At 43.7% G+C, this 22,489-nt stretch overlaps 1 protein-coding gene across 3 annotated transcripts in view; it reads left to right on the forward strand.

Annotated features, from left to right (window-relative positions):
• The first annotated feature begins 5,198 nt into the window (after nt 1-5,198).
• Usp48 (ubiquitin specific peptidase 48) overlaps nt 5,199-22,489 on the forward strand; it is a 66,587-nt gene continuing 49,296 nt past the window's right edge. For 2 of the 3 annotated variants that reach the window (XM_076861097.2, XM_076861098.2), the window contains exons 1-3: nt 5,199-5,298; nt 5,735-5,941; nt 21,605-21,725. In XM_076861097.2, the coding sequence (XP_076717212.1) occupies nt 5,294-5,298; nt 5,735-5,941; nt 21,605-21,725 (333 nt within the window). In that variant the 5' untranslated portion in view covers nt 5,199-5,293. Of the gene's footprint in view, nt 5,299-5,357; nt 5,403-5,734; nt 5,942-21,604; nt 21,726-22,489 lie in introns of those variants that run through there. The other variant, XM_076861100.2, reaches the window with a different exon arrangement.

Consider the following 22,489-nt stretch of genomic DNA (forward strand, 5'->3'; position numbering starts at 1 on the left):
CACCTGAGAGTCATAGCAGGTAATCACAGGGTTTTTTGCTTTTTTGGTACTGGGGGGTTGAACCCAGGGGTGCTTTATTTTATTTATTTATTTATTTATTTTAAAGAGAGAGAGAATTTTTTAATATTTATTTTTTAGTTATCAGCAGACACAACATCTTTATTTGTATATGGTGCTGAGAATCGAACCCGGGCCACACGCATGCCAGGCGAGCGCGCTACGCTTGAGCCACATCCCCAGCCCCCAGGGGTGCTTTAAAACTGAGCTACATCCCTCATCCTTTTAATTTTTGAGACAGGGTCTCCCTAAATTACTGAGGGGCTTGTTAAGTTATGGATGCTGCCTTGAAACTTGTGATCTTCCTGCCTCAACCTTTCAACTCACTGGGATTAGTAGTCATGCACCACCCTCACACCAGTCTGTAGATATTCATAGCCAATAGTGAAATAAAATTAAAGAACCTGCAATCCTAGTGACTTGGGCAATTTAGGCAGGAGGATTGCAATTGAGGCCAGACTCAGCAACTTCGTCAGACCCTGTCTAAAAGAAAATTACAAAGGACTGGGGATGCAGCTCAGATGCAGTCCTTGGGTTAAATTCCCAGTACAAAAAAACAAAACAAAACAAAACAATCCTAAGAACTTACTCAGGGTACAGAACTGCCAAAGTGCAGGAACTTATTCTAGCGCAAGGTCCAGAGGGACAGATGTTCTTTTCAGGGTGTCATCTGGAGTGAGTAGTCCACATGGTAATAGAAACCACACTCTGCCAAAGCCCAAGGACAGAGATTGGGGTCCATCACTGTGGGGATTTTCTTGGGCAAGGCTGTTGAGGAGTGAGCAGGTGACAGGGTCCTTGTGCTTTGGTGTCCAGTCTCATGATCCTCCATGAATTGATGGGTATTGGATGTCAGGTTGCTTCACTTGGTGGTCTGACATGTTCTATATGCTTATGGGCCTGTTTTTTTTTTTTTTTTTTTTTTTGGGGGGGGGTACCAGGGATTGAACTTGGGAGCACTCAACCACTGAGCCACACCTCCAGCCCTATCTTGTATTTTATTTAGAGACAGGGTCTCACTGAGTTGCTTAGTGCCTCACCTTGCTGAGGCTGGCTTTGAACTTGTGATCCTCTGTCTTAGCCTCCTAAGCCGCTGATATTACAGGCATGAGCCACCATGCCCAGCTATGGGCCTGGTTTTGTTTTGTTTGGGGGGAATACCAGGGATTGAACTCAGGGTTACTGGATCACTGAGCCACACCTCTAGCCCTGTTTTGTATTTTATTAGAGACAGGGTCTCACTGAGTGTCAAGAAGGGGAAAAGGTGTGACTTAAGCAGTCCAGGGTGAGAAATAAAGAATGCCCTAGTTAATGCTTCATTCACTCAAATCACTCAATACAATTTCACTTTTTTTTTTTTTTTAAAGAGAGAGAAGAGAGAGAGATAATTTTTTAAAAATATTTTTTTAGTTGTAGATGGACACATGTCTTTATTTTAATTGTTTATTTTTATGTGGTGTTGAGGATCAAACCTGGTACTTCATGCATGCTAGGCAAGTGCTCTACCACTGAGTCACAACCCCAGCCCCAGAGAGAATTTTTTTTTTTAGAGAGAGAGAATCTTTTTTTTTTTTTTTAAATATTTATTTTTTAGTTTTCAGCGGACACAACATCTTTGTATGTGGTGCTGAGGATCGAACCCAGGCCGCACGCATGCCAGGGGAGTGCACTACCGCTTGAGCCACATCCCCAGCCCTCAGAGAGAATTTTTTAATATTTATTTTTCAGTTTTCAGTGGACACAACATCTTCATTTTATTTATTTATTTATTTATTTATTTATTTATTTATTTTTAAGAGAGAGTGGGAGGGAGAGAGAGAGAGAGAGAATTTTTAAATATTTATTTTCCAGTTATCGGCGGACACAACATCTTTGTTTGTAAGTGGGCCGCACGCATGCCAGGCGAGCGCGATACCGCTTGAGCCACATCCCCAGCCCCTTTATTTTATGTGGTGCTGAGGATCGAACCCAGCACCCCGCGCAAGCCAAGGGAGTGCGTTACTGCTTGAGCCATATCCCCAGCCCCACTCTAAAGGTTCTTAATCAAGAAATGACAATCCTTAATGCCAGGCACTGCAATAGAGATGACCAATTCACAGCAAACAATTCTAGATTAACTCTAAGCCACACTTAATCGTGACAGGCTCATGACAGACATTCCTTCTGCATGCTAAGTTCAAGTGTCAGATCAAAAGTCTCAAGCCTTAGGCTTTGAACCAAGACAGGCTTCTCCTGGGGTGGAGCTGAGGGGCCACTTGAGGAGAGGGTCATAGGAAGAAGTTGCAGCTCTCACCAGGGTCAAGATGTGGCTGCAGAGTTTGAGATTGGTGAGGAAAACGCACAGGATCAGGCAAACAATGAAAAAAAAGTTTGGGATGTCAGTCCAGGTCCTTATTAGGCTCTCAGGCTGCGTGCATCAGTGTCGGCTGGCTGAATATTTGTTCATTTGCCCCATTTATTCTAAATTTTGGGGCTTTTGACCCCCTTTTAATCCTTATCAGCTGCCACCAGGTCTTAGTTACATCATTTACCCTGAGGTGAAAACATGAGTCTGGTGTGGTCCCCACTCTGATCTTTTTGCCTTTTAGCAAGGACAGCCTGCCTGAAGCTTCAATCTGAGTTTATCAGGGTGGGGAGAAGTGACTTGTTTGTGGAGGGCTCCCTTAGGCGTGCCTGGTGAGACTGCAGGTTTCAAACCCCAGTTTTTAAAATGGAGTTGCTTAGACTCAGGCCTAAGGCTGTCCTTACACTGAGTTGCTCAGTGAGGATGGCTTTGAATTGGGACCTTCCTGCCTCTGCTCCGATGAGCCTGGTTTTCTGATACACCCATGCATCCACGTGCTTCTAATTCAGTAAATTAACAGGTGGATAATTTTATTAGCACATTTAATTTATCAGTTTGTGCCTTTCAGTTGTGCTCGGCTCACAGTGATGGTTGGTGGTTTACTCAAATGAGGCGCAGTCATTCTACCTTACAACTGGCCCACTTCATGCTTTGAACATGACCCTCACTGCTCTGCCACTGAAGCTTATTTTGAAACTGATATTTTCCCCTTTTTTCTCCCTAATCATGGGGTACACAAGATTAACCTTCTTCCCTCCCAAGGCCAAGTTATCTGTACTTAAGCTCACAGACCACAGGAATGAAGGCGTCTGACTTGGGAGTTGGCAACTACAAACCTAAAAAATGGCTCTCAAGTCTACAAAAGAATTATGATTTCTGATAGGCTACACTCCAGCTGTGCCCTTTGAATCACCTCTTTTAAGAACCCTCTGTTCCCCTGATAGAACCTCAGCCTCTTGGACAGGAGTCCCTTGTATCTCCTTTGCTAGCAAAGCCATAAAATTTCTTTTTCCTTTTTCTCAAAATTATTTTTCTTATTGGATCAGCATAAGGGATAAGGGCCATTTTTGGTATCAACCTCAGCAATTAAACTCAAAATGGAGTAACTCATGGCCAATTACCACTTTATAAAATGAAGTAACTCAGAGTGTAACAGGGTCCAGTATGTGCTTTGAATATATACTCCTTGCTGCTTTGCCATTGCAATTTATTTTTATTTATTTTTTAAACATATATATTTTTAGTTGTAGCTGGACACATTACTTTTATTTTTGTGGTACTGAGGATCAAACCCAGTGCCTCACATTTGCTAGGCAAACACTACACCACTGAGCTATAACCTCAGCTCCTTATTTTTGTTTTCATATTGGGGTTTGCATCCAGGGGTGCTTAACCACTAAGTCACATCCGAAACCCTTTTTATGTTTTGAGGCAGGGTCTCCATAAGCTGTTTAAGGCCTTGCTAAATTGCTGAGGCTGGTTTTAAGATCCTTCTGTCTCAGCCTCCTGAGTCAGTGGGATTACAGGTGTGTTCCACCAAGCCCAGCCCTGCAATTTAGTTTTAAAATTGATGTTTCTTTCCCTTCTTCCCCTCCTCCCTCCTAATCTCTCCCTCTCTCTTTCTGGCTTTGGATAAACTTTCTTCCCCATCTTACATTTATTTATCTGTCCTTAAGCACACACTCACCACCCACCCACAACAAGTATTCAGATTTGGGAATGGCTCCAGAAGATCTAAGAAATGACTCTCTCAGATTAATACTCAATTACAACTCCAGGCAGAGAACACAGGGAATGTAGCCTTTGAATGATCTCTTTAAAAGCCCCCGGTTCTTGCTGATGTGCATAATCACAGGCTCTGGGACAGGAGTTCCCTGTGTTTTTCCTTTGCTAGCAAAGCACTAAAATTTCTTCCTTTTTTCCCAGCCGTGTTCTCCTTATTGGATTAGCATGGAGGACCAGGACGGAGCTTTTGGTAATAAGGCCCCTGAGCAGTGTAATCTCAGTCCCTGGGATTACACGAGTGCTGTGGCACACTATTCCATTCATCTTTTAATTGGTAGGTTCGGGGTTCTTCCGGGAAGCCTTTTTTCAAGTACTCCACCCCTTACCCTTCAACAAACAGGGAAGGATATCTTTGAATTTCTAAGGCTCGACCCTCACCCAACTCCAAGGGCAGGAACCACTTTTTTCAACACGCCTAAAGAATCCAGTTCAAGGTTACCCAGCTGGAAAGCAGTTGACTCAGAAATTCGAGCTTAGACCCCTCCCTCTTAGAGCTCCCATTCAAATGTAAATTAACAGCACCCTTCACAGCTTGTGAAACATTCAGATAAAGGTTACTTTTTATGCCTCGTGGTAGAAATTGCTGAAAGTAAATGATTTCGTGCCTGGGAGCCAGGGAGGAGGGAGCCAGGCGTGGTCTCGCCGCCCGAAATCCTGTCCATTTGCCTGTGGCAGAAGGTTCGCCAATTTCGACCCCCAGGCTCAGCAAAGGAGCGAGACCCTGTCTTAAACAAAAACAAAATGTTGAGTGATAACTAACTAGTGGATTTGATCTCCAATAACAACAAATGGTCAAGAAACGGGAGCCCACTGCAAGACCCTGCGCGCGCCCCACACCATCTGCAGCGGCCCTAGCCACGCATCTGCAAGACTACATATTCCAGCGCGCCCCGCACCGAGGGACAGCACGCAGTGCACGCCGGGACTTGTAGTCCCGTTCTGGCTCAGCAAAAGCCAAGAACGCCCCGTGACGTCAGCAGGGCTCGGGAAAGGAGTCGGAACCAGCTCAGGCTCAAGTTAAGTCTTCCTCAAGAGAGGTGACCCTGGTTTCTGTGGTGACCCGGTTTCTGCTGTAAACAGGGCCCACCCCGCAATCCAGGAGGACCTATGGTGTGCGTTGAGTAGCCTCGCGCGTGATTCCACTGTTAAAGGGGAAGTACCGGAGGCAAGGACACTCAGCCTTCTGCCCCACGGTCGCGGGCTTGTTAGAATAGTGGTACGCAGGACGCTACCCTGGGGGTTGAGACGTTGCTTCCCCCGCTGCGACGGTGAAGACGTGGCAACACTGTCTTGGCCAGCCTCTCCCCCTTCCGCCGCTCGTCCGGTTAGAGGCGCGGGTGGCGCAGGGGCTGCTGGGAACGCGCATGCGCCCACCGCTGCGGGGAGTACACCTTCAACGTCCGTGGGCGCGGGTGGTGTCGGGTGGCGGCGGCGGCGCTTTGCGGCCAGTCGTGCGGGTTGGGCGCGGGCGGGCGCGGCAACAGTGGCGCGCACAGGTGATTGACTGGTCATCTGGCTGAGAGAGCACTTGGTCCTCTTCGCTGGCAGGTGGCGGAGCCCGTTCGGGCGGCAGCGGAGGCGGAGGCGGCCGGGCTTGAGGGGCGCTCGTTGTGCCAGGGCCATGGCCCCGCGGCTGCAGCTGGAGAAGGCGGCCTGGCGCTGGGCGGAGACGGTGCGGCCCGAGGAGGTGTCGCAGGAGCACATTGAAACCGCCTACCGAATCTGGCTGGAGCCCTGCATCCGCGGCGTGTGCAGGTGAGGCCCGCGCACCGGGCTTCGCGGGACCCTGGCGCTGGAGCTTGGGAAACTGGGGCGGGTTGGGGGAAGGAAGACGGCGGCCCTTTGCGTGCATTTGGGAGGCGCAGGGAAGAGCCAGGTGAAGGTTCCCCCTTTCTGCGCTCTGCGCGACCTGGGAAATGCAACCTTCCCGGGCTCTGCGCGGAGGTGATGCTGTTGAAAGCCCTTTAGAAAAGGTGCTGGGTTCTTATCCAGAAGATGGCGGTGGAGGTGGCTGAAGGTAGGGACCGAGAGCCAAGGAAACATTGATGGTTTGTCTGTCTTGGTCACAGCTAGGGGTTTTCACTTGTTAAAAGGAACTTGCTGGAAGTGAGCTTCATCTTGGTAGCCGTGACGCCAAAGGCCTTATCATCTTAGTATTGTGTTTGGAGAGAGCAGCTTTAGGGAAACCTTTGGTTAACCTACGTCATCTGTACCCTCCATCCCCACTTGACCTTCCCTCACTCTTTGAGATCTAGTGTTTTAGTTTTCTCAGTCTTTTTACGGGGGCGGGGGTCGTCCTGATTGCATACGACTGCGCGTTTGAGCTATGCAAATGTTGTTCTTTTGCTTTCCCTTAGATCTTGCGTTTTCATAACACTATCTTTTAGATTGAATCGTTAGGCATTCTGGCAGTCTTTTGGCTTTTTTTTTCCCCCGCCTTGTAACTGTATTTCTAGTTTTCTTTCCGGAATGTTGTGAGTTGACTTGGCCAAGCTGGGCATACTCAAGTGAGTAGCCTTCTTTCAGCAGGCAATTAGTAAATGCTTTCCGAGGTTTTTTTTTTTTTTTTTAATATATATTCTTAAGTTTTAGGTGGACACAATATCTTTATTTTACATTTATGTGGTGCTGAGGATCGAACCCAGTGCCTTGTGCATGCTAGGCAAACGTTCTACCACTGAGCCACAACTCCAGCCCCGCTTTCTGGAGTTTTTACATTCTGCTGTGGGATCCAGAAGGAATGGAAGTTATGGTCTCTGGCTTTGGAGTTACCTTGTTTAAGAAGTGGAACAGGGGCTGGGGATGTGGCTCAAGCGGTAGTGCGCTCACCTGGCATGCGTGCGCCTGGGTTCGATCCTCAGCACCACATACAAAGATGTTGTGTCTGCCAATAACTAAAAAAAATAAATAAATATTAAAATAAATAAATATTAAAAAATTCTCTCTCTCTCTCTCTCTCTCTCTCTCTCTCTCACACACACACACACACACATTCTCTTAAAAAAAAAAAAAAGAAGTGGAACAAGTTAGGAAGCTTCCAGAAATATAGCAAGCCAATCATTCCAAGCTCAGGGCATCTGGGGCACAAGGAGGGTAAATCTGACTCCCAGGTGTAAGTTAGTGAAATGATTGACATCTGCCCTGCAAATTTATTTATTTTGGTAGTGGGGATTGAACCCAGGTGCATTTTACCACTGAGCCACGTTCACAGTCCTTTTTTATTTTTTATTTTGAGACTGGGTCTCACGAAGTAACTTAGGACCCTGCTAATTTGCTGAAGGTTTGCCTTGAACAGGTTCTCCTGCCTCAGTGACTGGCCTAAAACATTTAAACAGCTTTGTTGAGCCATATTTTGCATATCATACAATCCATCCATTTAAAGTGTACAATCCAGGTTTTTTTTTTCTTGTATATTTGTGGAATTGTGCAGCCATCACCACAATCTGGTTTATAACATTGTTGGCTTTTGTGTTTGTGTGTGTGTGTGCCACACACACACCTCATTGGCACACCTCACTTTTCCTCCTTAACCCAAATGAACTCTTAAAAAAATCACCAGTTTTGTATAATTGGTTTTCTAGGTGTCATGCTCCATGAGCCAGTGCCCTTGTCTGTCCTTGCATGTCATCCCTGCATGTCTTTTCTGTTGTCCAGGGCATGTGTGCCTGGGAGGACTTCATCCCTAACCAACTGTTGCATGAAAGCAAAATCCCTTGCTTAAGCCCAGGCATTTTCTTCTCTCTTTTTTTTGGTATCTGTTAAATTCAAAATTTGGGTGGGTGGGGGGAGAGTGCTAGGCAAGTCTCTATCACTGAGCCGCATCCTCAGCTCTGCCTTGTTTTTTTTCAAAAAATAGACTTCATGGGCTGGGGATGTGGCTCAAGCCTGGTACACGTGCGGCTTGGGTTCGATCCTCAGCACTGCATACAAACAAAGATGTTGTTTCCGCTGAAAACTAAAAAATAAATATTAACAAAAAATTACTCTCTCTCAAAAAAAATCTTATACTGGAAGACTTCCAGCTTTGTGCTGGCTCCCCCCCCCAAAAAAAAATGGATTTCATTATATCATTTAAGTATGTAGCATGCTGTTATGGGAGAGAGGTAGATAGTAAATGTTGCCACAGTGAAGTGCATTAACATCCAACATTTCAGTTATTTTGTGTGGGGGGGTGCAAAAGTAAGTGACATCAAGTTTTGTAAATCTTAATTGACTTTGTAATTTTAGAATCAGTAGTTAGGACCAAAAATGATTTGGAATGGTCCCTGCTTTATCGATATTGAACCTGGTGGAGTTCTACCACTGAACGACATTCCCATCCCTTTTTATTTTACGTTTTGAGACAGGTTCTTGGTAAGCTAAGGGATGCTTTTGCTAAGTTCCTGATTTTTTTTTTTTTTTTGGTACCAGGAATGGAACCAAGGGGTGTGAGCCACATCCCCAGCCCTTTTTTATTTTTATTTAGAGACAGGGTCTTGCTAAATTGCTTAGGGCCTCACTAAGTTGCCAAGGCTAGCTTTGAACTTGTGATCCTCCTCCTTCAGCCTCCCAAGCCACTGGGGTTACAGGTGTGTGTCACTGTGCCTGGCTAGATGTGTTATAAATTATTTAACCAGTTTTCTATTGATGGACCTTTGGTTTTCACATTAAAAAAAAAAAAGAAAAAAAATATATTTAGTTGTAGGTGGACACAATACCTTTATTTTTATGTGGTGCTGAGGATCCAACCCAGTGCCACATGTGTGCCAGGTGAGCGCTCTATCACTGAGCCCCAGCCCCAAGTTTCCAGGTTTTGATATTACAGACAGTGCTGTTGGGTGTTGAGTATCTTCCCATAGATTGTAGGATGATAAATTGGTGGTGTAAAGGACATGGCTGCCTAAAATTTTGACAACTGAGTTGTGTACAGTGCCTCTTGTAATGTATCCACTTCTGAGGCTGAGAGAGGAGAATCACAAGTTCCAGGCCAGTCTCAGCAATTTAGTGAAGTCCTAAGCAACTTAGTAAGACCCTGTCTCAAAATGAAAAAAAATAAAGGGGGGGGGGGTTGGGACTGTAGCCCAGTGGCAGAGCACCTGCCTAGCTTGTGTGAGTCACTGGGTTCGATGCTCAACACCATATGAAAAATAAATAAATGCTGCGTATATCTACAACTATTATTTATTTATTTTTATGTGGTGCTGAGGATCGAACCCAGGGCCTCACATGTTCTAGGCGAGCACTCCACCACTGAGCCACAACCCCAGCCCCTGCATCTACAACTATTAAGAAAATAAAAGAAAAGAAAAAATAAAATGAACTGTGGATCTAGCACAGAGATCGAATGCTCCTGGGTTTGATCCCTAGTGGTGCAAAGAGAAAACAAAAAGATACATGATAAACATTCATACCCTTTAACACTGCCATCTACAGTTAGTGCTTCTATTACTTGGCCAGAGCATTATCAATTCTCACCACCAATCTGATTAGTGAAAGATAACATCTTTTTTTTTTTTTTTGAAGGGAGGATACCAGGGATTGAGCTCAGGTACTCAACCACTGAGCCACATCCTCAGCCCTTTTTTTATATTTTATTTAGGGACAGGGTCTCATTGAGCTGCGTATTACCTTGCTTCTGCTGAGGCTGTCCTTGAACTCTCAATCCTCCTGCTTCAACCTCCCGAGCTGCTGGGATTACAGTTGTGTGCCACCCGCCTGGATTTAAGATAGCGTATAAACTTCCATTTGTCTGTTTTGCTGGAGGCATTGAGCATCTCTTTCTGTATTTACTCTTTGTACTTCTGTGAATGGTGTGATGGTGTGTTCTAGATTGTGTGGTCATGCTTTTTTTTGGTGGTACTCGGAGTTTAACCCAGGGGTGTCCTACCACTGAGCTACACCCCCAGTCTTTTACATTTTTATTTATTTATTCTGAGACAGGGTCTTACTAAGTTGGTAAGACTGGACACTCACTTGCCAGCCTCCTGCGTCATCCTTTAGGTGGGCTCCTCCACGCCTGGGAGAGCTAGTAAGATTTTGATTCTGGCAACAGATGCATAAGAATGTTTCTTTTGTGATAATTGTGATGTAATTTTATGTATAAGCTTGGTTGTGGTGGCACATAACCTGTGATCCCAGCAACTTGGAAGGCTGAGGCAGGAGGACTGCTAGTTCAAGGTCAGCTATTTCAGCAGCTTATCAAGACTCTCAGCAATTTAGTGAGAACTTTCTCAAAATAAAGAATAAAAAGGGCTGGCATATAGGTGAAAGGTAGAATTTCCCTGGGTTCAATGCCTAGAACAGTAGGAAACAAACAATGGAACAATACCCCTTACTGGCTCTCCAGAGCGAGCCTGCCTGCGTTTTCTCCTTTTCTCCTATTGCTCCCTGCCATGTTCTTCCTCCTCCTCCAAGGTAACTACCATCCTTATTTTGAACACCACAGATTTAGCCTGTGTAAAACTATGTGCAGCTATGGTTCCTTCTGCTCAACACTGCAGGATCCATCCACACTGTGGGTAACAGTGTTCATCTTAGTGCTGTGTGGTGTTCCATTGGGTGACTGCATCTCATCTTTCTCCTGGTGATAGTTATTTGCAGTTTTCCCAGGATTTGGAAATTGTGAATAAGGCTGCAATGAACTTTCTTGTACATAACATACTTTTTGGTGCAATATGGGTATATGTGTGTATGTATACACACACACACACACATTATTTATTTTGGTACGGGGGATTGAATGCAAGGATACTTAACCACTGGGCAACACTCCCAGACCTTTGTATTTTTTATTTTAAGACAGGGTCTCCCTAAGTTGCTAGGGCCTTGCCTAATTGCTGAGGCAGGCCTCAAACTTGTCATCCTCTTGCTTCAGCCTCCCAGGTTGCTGGGATTACAGGTTTATGGCCACTACACCTGGCAGTATATATACTTTCTTTTTTTTGAAATAGCATCTCACTCTCTCACTAAGTTATCAAGTCTGGACTTGAACTTTCCATCCTCCTGCCTCAGCCTCTGAAGTATCTGAGATTACTGGGGGTGTGCCACTGTGCCCGGCTTATATATACATACAGATTTTGATAAACAGAATTGGTGCATCATAGCATTTATTTAGCCTTAGGAGATAATGTCATACTGTTGTCCAAAGTGGTTGTACCATATCATGCCACCCATGTTCCTCTGCATGCTGTGGGCTGGTTGTGAAAAGCTTACACGGACAAGGGAATAGTTTTTTCACACAGTTGGGGGTAAGACAGCTTTGTGACCTTAAAGATCCTGCTGTCTTGCTGGAAGCAGGAAGGGCAAGAGAGCATGTGCCCCCGGAATCTCCTTATTTATAGGGAAACTAACAAAGTGTTTTTGATAGAATGTTCTTCTCCAAATAAGGCAGGGGGTGGCCTGGTCAAGCTCCCCTAGGTAATGCCCAGGTCCTGAGCCATGAGGAAGCAAAACTTCTTTGCCCAGTGAAGGTGGAGGCCACCTGCATTCCGCAGCCTACAGGGAGCTGCAATGCCAGACCTATACTCTTGGCTCAAGGCTGAGAGAATGCTTAACTAGCTCATGGGCAGCCCCTCACAATATCATGCTCTCATGAGCAGGAAAGAGTGCAATTGCTGCATTTCTTCTAGCACCTGTTAGAGGTGTTGTGGTGTGGCCTGATTTTTTTAATTAACACTCATATAACAAGTATATGGTCTAAAAAGTACTGCCTATTGGGCTGGAGATGTGGCTCAAGCGGTAGCACACTCGCTTGGCATGTGCAGGGCACTGGGTTCGATCCTCAGCACCACATAAAAATAAAATAAAGATGTTGTGTCCACCGAAACTAAAAAATATTAAAAATTCCTCCCTCTCTCTCCCCTCCCCTTTTTTTTGTAAAAAAAAAAAAAAAAAGTACTGCCTACTAACTCATTTTGCCTGCCTGCTTGCTTGCTTGCTTTTTTTTTGGGCTGGGGACTGAGTGGGAAGAAATTGGGATCCTCCTGGTTCAGGCTCCCCAGTAGCTATAATCGCAGGTGTGTGCCTCTGCCTGCCCTAAGGTCCTTTATTGTGGTTACAGATGCTGTGGTAAATGTACACCTTGCAGGGACCTTCTACTTTTGCCTTTTTATGTTTTTTTTTTTTTTCGGTAGTGGGGATTGAACCCATGGGTGCTCTAGCACTGAACTACACTCTCAGCTCTTTTTAGTTTTTGAGAGACCGTATCTTGCTACATGACAGAGGCTGGCATGGAACTTGCAGTCCCTTCAGTCTCAGCCTCTCAAGTAGCCCAGAGTGCACCATAACTCCTGACTATTTTACCTTTCTTTTTCTTTGGTGCTGGGGAACAGGGCCTTGTGCATGTGAGGCAAGCACTCTACCAACTGAGCTATATCCTCAGCCCTTATTTTATCTTCTTAGTTAGATCCCTAGTCCATCTGGAATGGATTTCTTTCTTTTTCTTTTTTTTTTTTTTTTTTTTGGTGTGTGTGGTGATTATCAGGCACAGACCCTAGGGGTGCTTAACCACTGAGTCACAAACGCAGCCCTTTTTATTTTTTATTTTGAGACAGAGTCTTGCCAAGTTGCTAAGGTTGGCCTTGAACTGGAATGGATTTCTTGTCAGTTGGGTAGGGAGGGCATGGAAGAATTTAGAATTACTGTTCTCTATGATTGTATTAGTTAGCTTTTCAGTACTTCAATGAAATGCCTGACACAGGCTACTTGTGAAGAAAAGAGATTATTTAACTTACACAGTTGTGGAGGTTCAAGGGAAGTTGTATGGTGTGGTGAGGGCCCTCTTGGGTACCTCAGATCACCTGGGATGGCAAGCAGTCACATTATCGAATGGGAAGCCAGAGAGAGTCTGGGTGGGGCTAGGTGCAGACAGTGGCAAGAACTCTTTGGAGAACTGCCAAAGACTAGGCGTTGTTTGTGAAACTGCCTTAATTCTTTCCCAAAGGCAGGGCTCCTCATTGACCTGAGGACCTTCCTGTCCTAAAAAACCCATCACATAAAGATTCCACCACCTCCAAATACTGCCACCCTGGGGACCATGGGCTCAATCCATGGAACCTGGGGGACCCCAGCAGACTGTCCATATCATAGCTGTGGGTTTAGCAAAGTAGAACAGTGCTACTTGAATGACTGCTGAGAGTAAATATGTCGGAGACTAGAAAAAGTGTGGTCTATAAGCAAAGGGGAAGAAATCCAAAGGGCAGTCAAACACAAGATCAAAAAGTGTGCGTGTTCTACAGACAGGTATAGCCTGCGTGGGATGTAGTGTGCTGACTAAAGGCCTGTGGGAGCCACCAGGAGGAGGCAGTTGAGAGGACAGAGGACAGGGTGTTGGTTTGGAGGTCAGGCCTAAGAGCCTCTCGGATTTGCTTCTGGGAATGGTTCCTCGGGATAAAGGAGGCTTGGGCTGTGGTCAACCAACACACCAGTAAGATTAAGAACTTTATGGTGGGGCTGGGGTTGTGCCTCAGTGGTCCAGCGGTCACCTAGCTTGTGCGAGGTGCTGGGTTCGAGCCTCAGCACCATATAAAAATAAATAAGTAAAATAAAGGTTTTTTAAAAAAAGAACTTTGTGGAACTCTAGCTGTCTGTCACAGATCTGGTTTCCTCATGCTTTCAAGGACAGTGGGACTCTTCTGGTTCTTTTTCTTTCAGTACTGGGGATTGAACCCAGGGGCACTCTACCGCTGAGCCACATCCCCAGCACTTTTTGTTTTTTATTTTGAGACAGGGTCTAGCTAAGTTTCTCAGTGTCCAGAGTGGCACTTTAATAATTACTCGAAGGCGGATTGTCTTGGAATGCAAGTGTGTATTTGATCGTACCAATCATCAAGCACAAAGCTAACTCAGTTCACAATAATCAAACAAAGCAAGCACACCACAATCCCAGGGCAACCGTGAGTCCCAAGGTGCTTCGGTTGCCTCGCGACTTCTCTTGGCTTGAGAGCAAACATTGTCTCTGTCCAGTGGTTTTCTCTGGCTGATGGTTGGACCACAGGGAATGCTGGAGTCAGTCCAGGGATGGACAGCAAGGTGGCCAGTCTCTACTCTGATGCAGCAGGACAAGTGGTTTAAATGGTTTCCAGTTAATATCCATTGGTTGCACCCAGAGGGAGTAGTAACTGGATATGCCCATGAAGTAACCTTGGTAACCATGCATTACTTGGCCTATCTCTAGTTGATAGTCCTTGTCATCACATCCAGACATTGCTGAGCATGCCTGTGGCCGGTGCTCCTTAAACTCAGGCTGGCCTTGAACTAGTGCTCCTCCTGCCTCACCCTCCCAAGTAGCTGGGGTAAATGATGTGTGCCACTGCAGCAGGAAAAAGTTGTACAAGTGGCATGAATACTTTAAATCTTTCAATACAACTAGTCACCAGGATCTGCTCCTACTGCTGTGAGTGAGGATTTGAGCATTCCCATCTTCCCACTCTCTCAGAAGAAAGAGGGTATGTTTTGATCACGTGTGAAGTTGAACCATGAGGCAGTGTTTTTCAAATGGTGTAAAAAGCCTGGGAAACACCTCATCATCTTTGGAGAACTGAGAAGTCCCACTGTGAGGCAAAGAAAGAAAAAGGAAATTTTTTAGTTTATATTTAGTTAAATAAACCTGTTTAGATAGGGAAAGACTACTTGACTTGCCAGTGAGTGACCCGCCCAGAAACCTTTTCCTTTATTCCCAATTTGGAAGGTAGCTTTTTACAAAGGAGATTAATAGTCTTTTCAGATAGTCACTTTTCAGTGCCCTTGCTTGGCTAGTCCCCCTTTCCCGAAAAGCCTACATTTTAGGCCAGCTGGATTAATATGGCAATTAAGGAGTCTTGGGGCATATTTATAACATAAGCTGCGGGTGTTTTTGGGTTTTTTTTGGGGGGGGGTGGGTGTGAGAGGAGGGGTGCCGTGTTCTGGGTATTGAACCCAGAGCCTTGGGTATGCTAGGCAAGTGCCCTACTGAATACATTCCCAGCCAGTAAGCTGCAGTTTTTGATTCCTTAAGCTTTTGTTTTTGTTGTTACTACAAAAATTTTTTATTGAGGTATAATCACATACTACTTCACCTTCTACAAGTTTTTTTTTGTTGTTGTTGTTCTATGAGATAGGGATTGAACCCTGCGCTTTGTGTATATTAGATAAGTGACCTACCACTGAGCTGTCTATACCCCAGCCCTAACTTTTGAGATTTGGAAAAGTAAAGGTATTTAATTTTTGGTTGGATGGTTGAATTCTTAAGTTTTAAAATATATGCTTAGGCTCAAAAAAGTTAACTTTTGCTGGGCGCAGTGTCACACACCTATAAACCCAGCTACTTGGAGGCCCAGGCAGGAGTATTAAACATTTGAGGCCAGCCTAAGCATAGCTTAGTCATTTCATTTTAAAATAAAAAAGGAGTGGAATGTAGCTTAGTGGTAAAGTGTCCCAGGGTTTAATCCCCACTACTGCCCTTTTCTATTTTTTGTGGTACTGGGTCAATTCTTTTCCAAATGTATTTTGTCCTGGTAGATTGGGGATATAAATGCTAGATGACAGGTTTTGATAACTTTGTTATTATGTTTGCTTGCGTCTTTCACACCTAATCTCCACCTTTTTGCAGGGGGTACTTGGGATTGAACCCTGGGTGCTTAACTATAAGTTATACCCCAAGTGCCCCCATATTTAAACAAACAAAAAAAAATTGTAATTGTAGATGAACAGGATGCCTTTATTTTTATGTGATGCTGAGGATGGAGCCCAGGGCCTCACACATGCCAGGCAAGTGCTCCACCACTGAGCCGCGACCCCAGCCCCAAGAGCGCTTCTGTCACTAGAAAGTTCTTCACATTTGTTCCTGCTTAGCTCACCCACCCCTGTGGGCAGCACTGTTCTGATTTCTGTCTACACAGATTAGTTCCACCTATTCTTGAACTTCACATTAATGGACTGTAAGAGTGGTTGTCCTTTTATGTCTCTGTCTTTTGTTCAAAAAAAATTTAGATTATTTATAAGTATTAGTCTTTTACTTAATAGTGTTTGTGGTATGAATATATGATAATTTGTTCCACTGATGGACACTGGATCACTGGTTATAGGTTTTAATACACTTTGGGGGGATCCTGGGGATTGAACAAAGGGCCTGGCATATGCTAGGCAAGTGCTCTACCACTGAGCTGCACCCCCAGCCTTTGCTTGCAGTTTTTAACTGAGGTGTATAAAAGTTGCTGTAAATTTTTGTGTACAACTTGGATACTTGCATTCATTTTTTCTTGGTCCCTCATTCTTATGTACAGTTACATTGTATATATGTGTCAAAGTTTAATTAACCAATCTCCCATAAATGGACGCTGGGCTTGCTTTCATTCAGTCTTTGCTATTTGGAACAATGCTTCAAGCAGTGGCTTTGATTTAACTTATTTTGCATGTGTGTAGGTATGTGTGTAAAATAAAAACTCAGTGGAATTGCAGGATATGTGGGTAAATGCACTGCAAAAGTTGGTGAATGTCAGAAACTGTTCATCACAGATATCATTCCATTTTTTAGCTTCACTAGCATGTATGAGAAGCTACCTGTGACCCTATGGCCTTGTTAGAGGATATGTACTTTTGCCAAAATGATAGGAAAGACCCAATGTACTAGAATGGGCTAGGTTATGCTGTGGGTCCTGGTAACTCCTAGAGCTCAGTGATGGAAAGAAAGAGGTTATATATATTGCTCCCTGGAGTATTGGTGTAGGTAGGTGGGGTGGGGAGGCTGGCTCCTCCTAGTCACTTGGATACCCAGAGCAGCAGTCGCAGCTTGAAACTTGGAGGATTTCAGGCCATTAGAGAAATGTTTGTCCTGGAAGTACATGCATGTTTTTTGTTCATAACTTGGTTGACCTAAGCTTATTTCATGGTCCTACTCCTTCAGAAGGTATCCAGCAGGAGAAAGGCCCAGTAAATAGCAATGTTGATGACCACACAAGGCACCCGCATCTAGTTTATTTTGTGTTTTCACTTGTTATTTATTATTTTTTTTCTTTTTTTAAGAATTTTAATATTTATTTTTTAGTTATCGGCGGACACAACATCTTTGTATGTGGTGCTGAGGATCGAACCCGGGCTGCACGCATGCCAGGCAAGCACGCTACCGCTTGAGCCACATCCCAGCTCCCCCCCCCCTTTTTTTTTAAAGAATTTTAATATTTATTTTTTAGTTATTATTATTTTTTCTTTGTGGTCCTGGGGATTGAACCCAGGAATGCTTTACCACTGAGCTACATCCCCAGCCCTTTTTATTTTTTATTTCAAGACAAAATTTCACTAAGTTGCTCAAGCTGGCCTTGACTTTGAGATTCCTGCTTCAGTCTCAATTAGCTAGGATTATACGCCTGTACCATCACGCCCTGTTGTTTTAGTTTACTTTGTGCTGCCACAACAAAACACCTGAGACTGGCATAGTGATCATTCTCACAGTTCTGGAGGCTGGGAAGTTCATCAAGGCTCCGGTATCTGGTGTGGGCTCCATTACTATGCCCTCACATGGCAGAGGGTGGGACGGCAAGGGACTCTGTCCTTACAGGCCAGAAGAATGAAAGAAGAAGAACCCACCTGGACTGGGGGCATTAATCCCTTCATGTGGGCAGCACCCTTATGACCTGACCATCTTTGGTAGTCTCCACTTCCAGACACTTGCGCTGGGGATTGAGTTTCCAACACATGGATTTTTACATTGTTTTAATTTGGTGACTTTACCTTAAGATTCAGTATCTGATAGGGCTTACTCTTGCCTTGTACTTTTAGCAGTTTATTTTAACATTTGCATTAAGTCCACAATATATGTGTGCTTGGCTTGAACAATTTTTGTTATAATTGTGTAAGATTTATGACCCATGAGAATGCAGCAGGACATGTGGAGAAGCAGTGGATGGTGTCTTTGGTGCTAGGGGTTGAACCCAGCGCTTACAAATTGTGGTAAGCACTTGCTCTTCCTCCGCTCTTTTTCATTTTTCTTTCTTTCTTTCTTTTTTTTTTTTTTAACAAGCAGGGGTGAACAGCTGAGTTTGGTTTTTCCCTCTCAGTTTGAGTTCAACATGGCGTAAGGAACAGGGCCCTCTGCAGGTGCTGGAGGAGGGTGTCTGGCAGCCTTTAAAACTCTACTTGACTATTGTCCTGAATTCTTTTCCCCTGGAGGACTTTTTTTTTTTAATATTTATTTTTTAGTTGTAGTTGGATACTATCTATCTATCTATCTATCTATATTTATTTATTTATTTTTATGTGGTGCTTAGGATGAAAACCAAGGCCCAGGGCCCAAGGCCTGCGCTCTACTGCTGAGCCACAAACCCAGCCCTCTCCTGGAGGACTTTTTAACATTTTAGTAGTTAATTTGCTTTGGGGGATTTTTCTTTTTTAACTTGTTCAGAGAAATTGAATTCAAATGAAAGTTCCTAATGTAATACTATTTAACATGCAGAATTTCTAAAGTGATAAGTGTCTTTTTGTATACCAATGAGGTTGCTCAGTGTTGGTGCTCTTGCATAGCCTCCAGATGGGGACTGGCTGGCTAGGGAGTGGAAGTTGGAACTTTCAGCCTCACCCCCTGGCCTCCAAGAAGGGGAGAGTAACAATTGAATTGATCACTGGTGGCTGGTGAGTTCTTCCATCCTGCCTACCTAGTGAAGACTCCATAAAAACACAGGGCAGGTTCATAGAGCTTCCGGGCTGGTGAATGCTGCCAGGTGCTGGGAACATGGTGTACCCTAATTCCACAGGGATAGATGTTCCCTTTATTATTTTTATATCTTTATTTTTATTTGTTTATTTTTATGTGGTGCTGAGGATCGAACCCAGGTCCTCACTCATGCAAGGCAAGTGCTCAACCGCTGAGCCACAACCCCAGCCCACCTTCATTTTTAGTTTTTTTGGTGCCGAGGTTTGAACCCAGGATTGCTTAACCAGTGAGCCACATCCCCAACCCTTTTTTATAGCATCTCACCCAGTTGCTTAAGGCCTCGCTAAGTTGCTGAGTCTGGCTTTGAACTCGCAATCCTCCTGCCTCAGGTTTCTAATCCAAGTTCCTTGTTATTGACCTTTACATACTTCATCACTGTACCTCTTCATTTGACTGATCATCTGTAGCCTTTACAATGTCCCTTGTAATAAACCAGTAAGCATAATCAAAGTTTGCTCTGAGTTCTGTGAGCCTTTCTAACCATTAAACTGGAGGAAGAGGTTATGGGAACCTCTGATTTAAAGCCAGTTAGGAGTGCTGTAGACCTTTGGTTGGCACCTGAGTGGGCAGTTTTGTGGCAGAGTTCCCTCACCCTAACTCTGGTTATAGTGTCAGAATTGAATCTTAGAACACTTTGCCACATCAGATTTGGTCAGTGTGGGAAAAGCCTGTGCATCTGGTATCAGAAGTTAGAGTGGAGAAAAGCACTCTTTCTCCAATGGTGTAAGTTATTAGCAGTGAGCGGACAGGGGCTCTCACTTGACCTTGGTTCTTCCGAGTATTAATGTTACACAATTTAATGATTGGATAAGTCAAAACACCTTTCATGACTGTTTTAAATTTGCATTTCTCTGGAGTTGAATATTTTCCTCTATAATCTTGTGTGTGTGCAGTTAGTTTGCACCTGGCGCCCATGTGTGTGTATGTGTTGGTATTGTGGATTGAACCCAGGGCCTTGAACAGACAAGTGCTTTACCACTAAGCCACACGCCAAGCCCTTTTTTAAAATTTTGAGACAAGATATCCTTAAGTTGCCCAGGCTGGCTTCAAGGATGGGATCTTCCTGCCTCCGTCTCCCAAGTAGCTAGGCTTACAGACCTGTACCATTATGCTAGCAAGCTTTGGATGTTTTTAGTAATAATTACATTAGTGTTTTTACTTAATTTATTGTTGAAATTATCCCACATTATTTGGGTGTTTTAGTAATTTTTAGTAAAGACTATTTAGAAATTAATATCAATATTTCTGAATTGCTAGCTAATTTCTCTGAAAAGGAAGCCTACTGATTAGAGTTTATCCTTTTTATCTTTAGCCTACTGACATTACCCAATGAGCTTGCTAATTAATGACTCTCAAGTGACTTGATCCTGGGCATCCTTCCCGCCCCCCATATTTCATTCTGGGGAAATATGAATTTAGGATGCCTACAATTCTTGTGTCCCTGTGTTATAAGAAATGTTAATGTGCTCCCCCAGTTAAATAATACACGGATAGGTAGATTTGGAAGTTTCATATGCCCATTTACCCTGTTTAAACTCTAGTTTTTTTTTTTTTTGTTGTTGTTGTTGTTGTTATTTTGTTTTGTTTGATTTTGCAAGTTGTTGCTGATGGCACCCAGGGCCTTGCATATGCTAGGTTAGCGCTCTACCACTAAACTACATCCCTGGCCCTGAACCATGTTCCTGTTGGTAGTTTTATTAGATTCTGGTTTATTCTTTTTTGTTTCTTTCTGTTCAAATGAGCCAATACATGTCTATTTTCAGATTGCCCACCTTCCTCATATGCACATAATGTGCTATAGATGCTGTTTAGGACACTAAAATACGTTAGTGTTAGTGTATTGTTGAAATTATTCCGCATTGGTTACATCTCATTTTTTTGTTTGCTTGTTTTACAGTTGTCTAGTACTCCATTGTGGGTTTTGCTGCATTCTCTGTGTTTGAACATTTGGGTCATTTTAATGTTTTGGGTTAAGTGCTAACTTAATGCTATAATAAGTAACCTAATTTAAATGTTTCTGCATTTTGTTTAAGTATTTGTTTTAGAAGTAGTTGGACACAATACCTTCATTTTATTTACTTGTGAGGCCCTGGGTTTGATCCTCAACACTACTTAGTGAGCGCCCTACCACTGAGACACAATCCCAGCTCCTGTTTTTGCATTGTTAAGGTTATTTTTTTGGAGAATCAATTGAAAAGAGATTTTTGAGGTCAAAAGAAAGCCTTATAGGTCTGTCAGAGGTTGCGAAATCCCCCTCAGCCAAGCCCCAACAGTTTCCATTCCCAACAGTAACGCACGCTTGCCTGTTTCAGAGTGTCTTGTGCTTTCTCCGTTTGGCTAGTTTATTGATGATAAGTAGATGACAAATTATGTCTTATTGTAGTTTTAGCTTCTCATCATGAAATTATGGAATTTTTATTTTTTTAATTTACATTAAAAAAAGGTGGCTTTATTGAGAATTCATGTACCATACAACGCACCCATTTGAGGTGTACAGTCTAGTGGTTCTCAGTATGCTGCGACACCACATTGGCACTTGGCGTTTACACACATGCGCAGTGCTGAGGGTGGACCTAGGGCCTCCTGTGGGCTGGGCACCTGCTCTGCCATTGACACATCGCCAGCCCATCACGCTCATATGATATTTTTTGCCACCTAAAAAAGAAGCTCCATAATAACCATTTTTAGTCATCACTTCTTTCCCCTGTTCCAGGTATTTTAAAATTAAATAATATTTGTTGTTTTCTTCCCTATAGACGAAACTGCAAAGGAAATCCAAATTGCTTGGTTGGCATTGGTGAGCATATTTGGTTAGGAGAAATAGACGAAAATAGTTTTCATAACATCGACGATCCCAATTGTGAGAGGAGAAAAAAGGTAATGCCTCATTTTCTAAGTGATTGCTGTGTCATGTTTCTGGGTTTTTGTTTTGCTTGTTATTAAAAGCATTTCAGACTTCATATTACCTCTTGCTTTAAGATAGCAATGGGACTTCGCGACTCTGAGCCACTCGAGTTGGACCAGTTCTGACGGTTATGCTTTTGAGAGGGAGATGTGCGGTCCGTTAGCCTTTAGGAGTTTTAGTTTGAATACACATTCTCTCTTTGCTTAATTGCATGTTTTATTTAGAACTTAAAATGTCCTTAAAGGAGATGCTAATTTAAGGAACAAGCTCCTAGAAATGACATAACTTTGCTTTCTAGGGCTTATTCTTAAGTTAGTTTTTCTATGTATATTTATATAAAACAATTATGCTTTAAAAAAAGGTCAATATTCCTAATCTTAAAACTTGACATTCACAAAACAGCTGTCACATAGCTATTTTGTTTATTAAAAAGAATAAATCTGTGTAAAATTGCGGATTTTTCAGTCTTTGTAAAGAATAAGAGCCTTCTCCCTTCCCCCATTCCCAGTCTCTCATACCTCATCTCTAATCTCCAGGATGTAAAGGAACTGGTCTAGAAACTTTGTTGTCCTACTGAACTATGGCAGTTCAGGAATACAGCAAATAGAAAGGGTATGTGACGCTCAGAGCTGACCTTTTCTGGACCCTGCTGCAGTACCTGGGTGTGAGTGGCTGGAGCAGTCCATGCCACCAGAGTCTCTTCCCCACCACAGAGGTTCCCTTAAGACTGCTTGCC

Source organism: Callospermophilus lateralis, chromosome 7 (assembly GCF_048772815.1).
Source record: "Callospermophilus lateralis isolate mCalLat2 chromosome 7, mCalLat2.hap1, whole genome shotgun sequence".
In the NCBI taxonomy this organism is placed as follows: Eukaryota; Metazoa; Chordata; class Mammalia; order Rodentia; family Sciuridae; genus Callospermophilus; species Callospermophilus lateralis.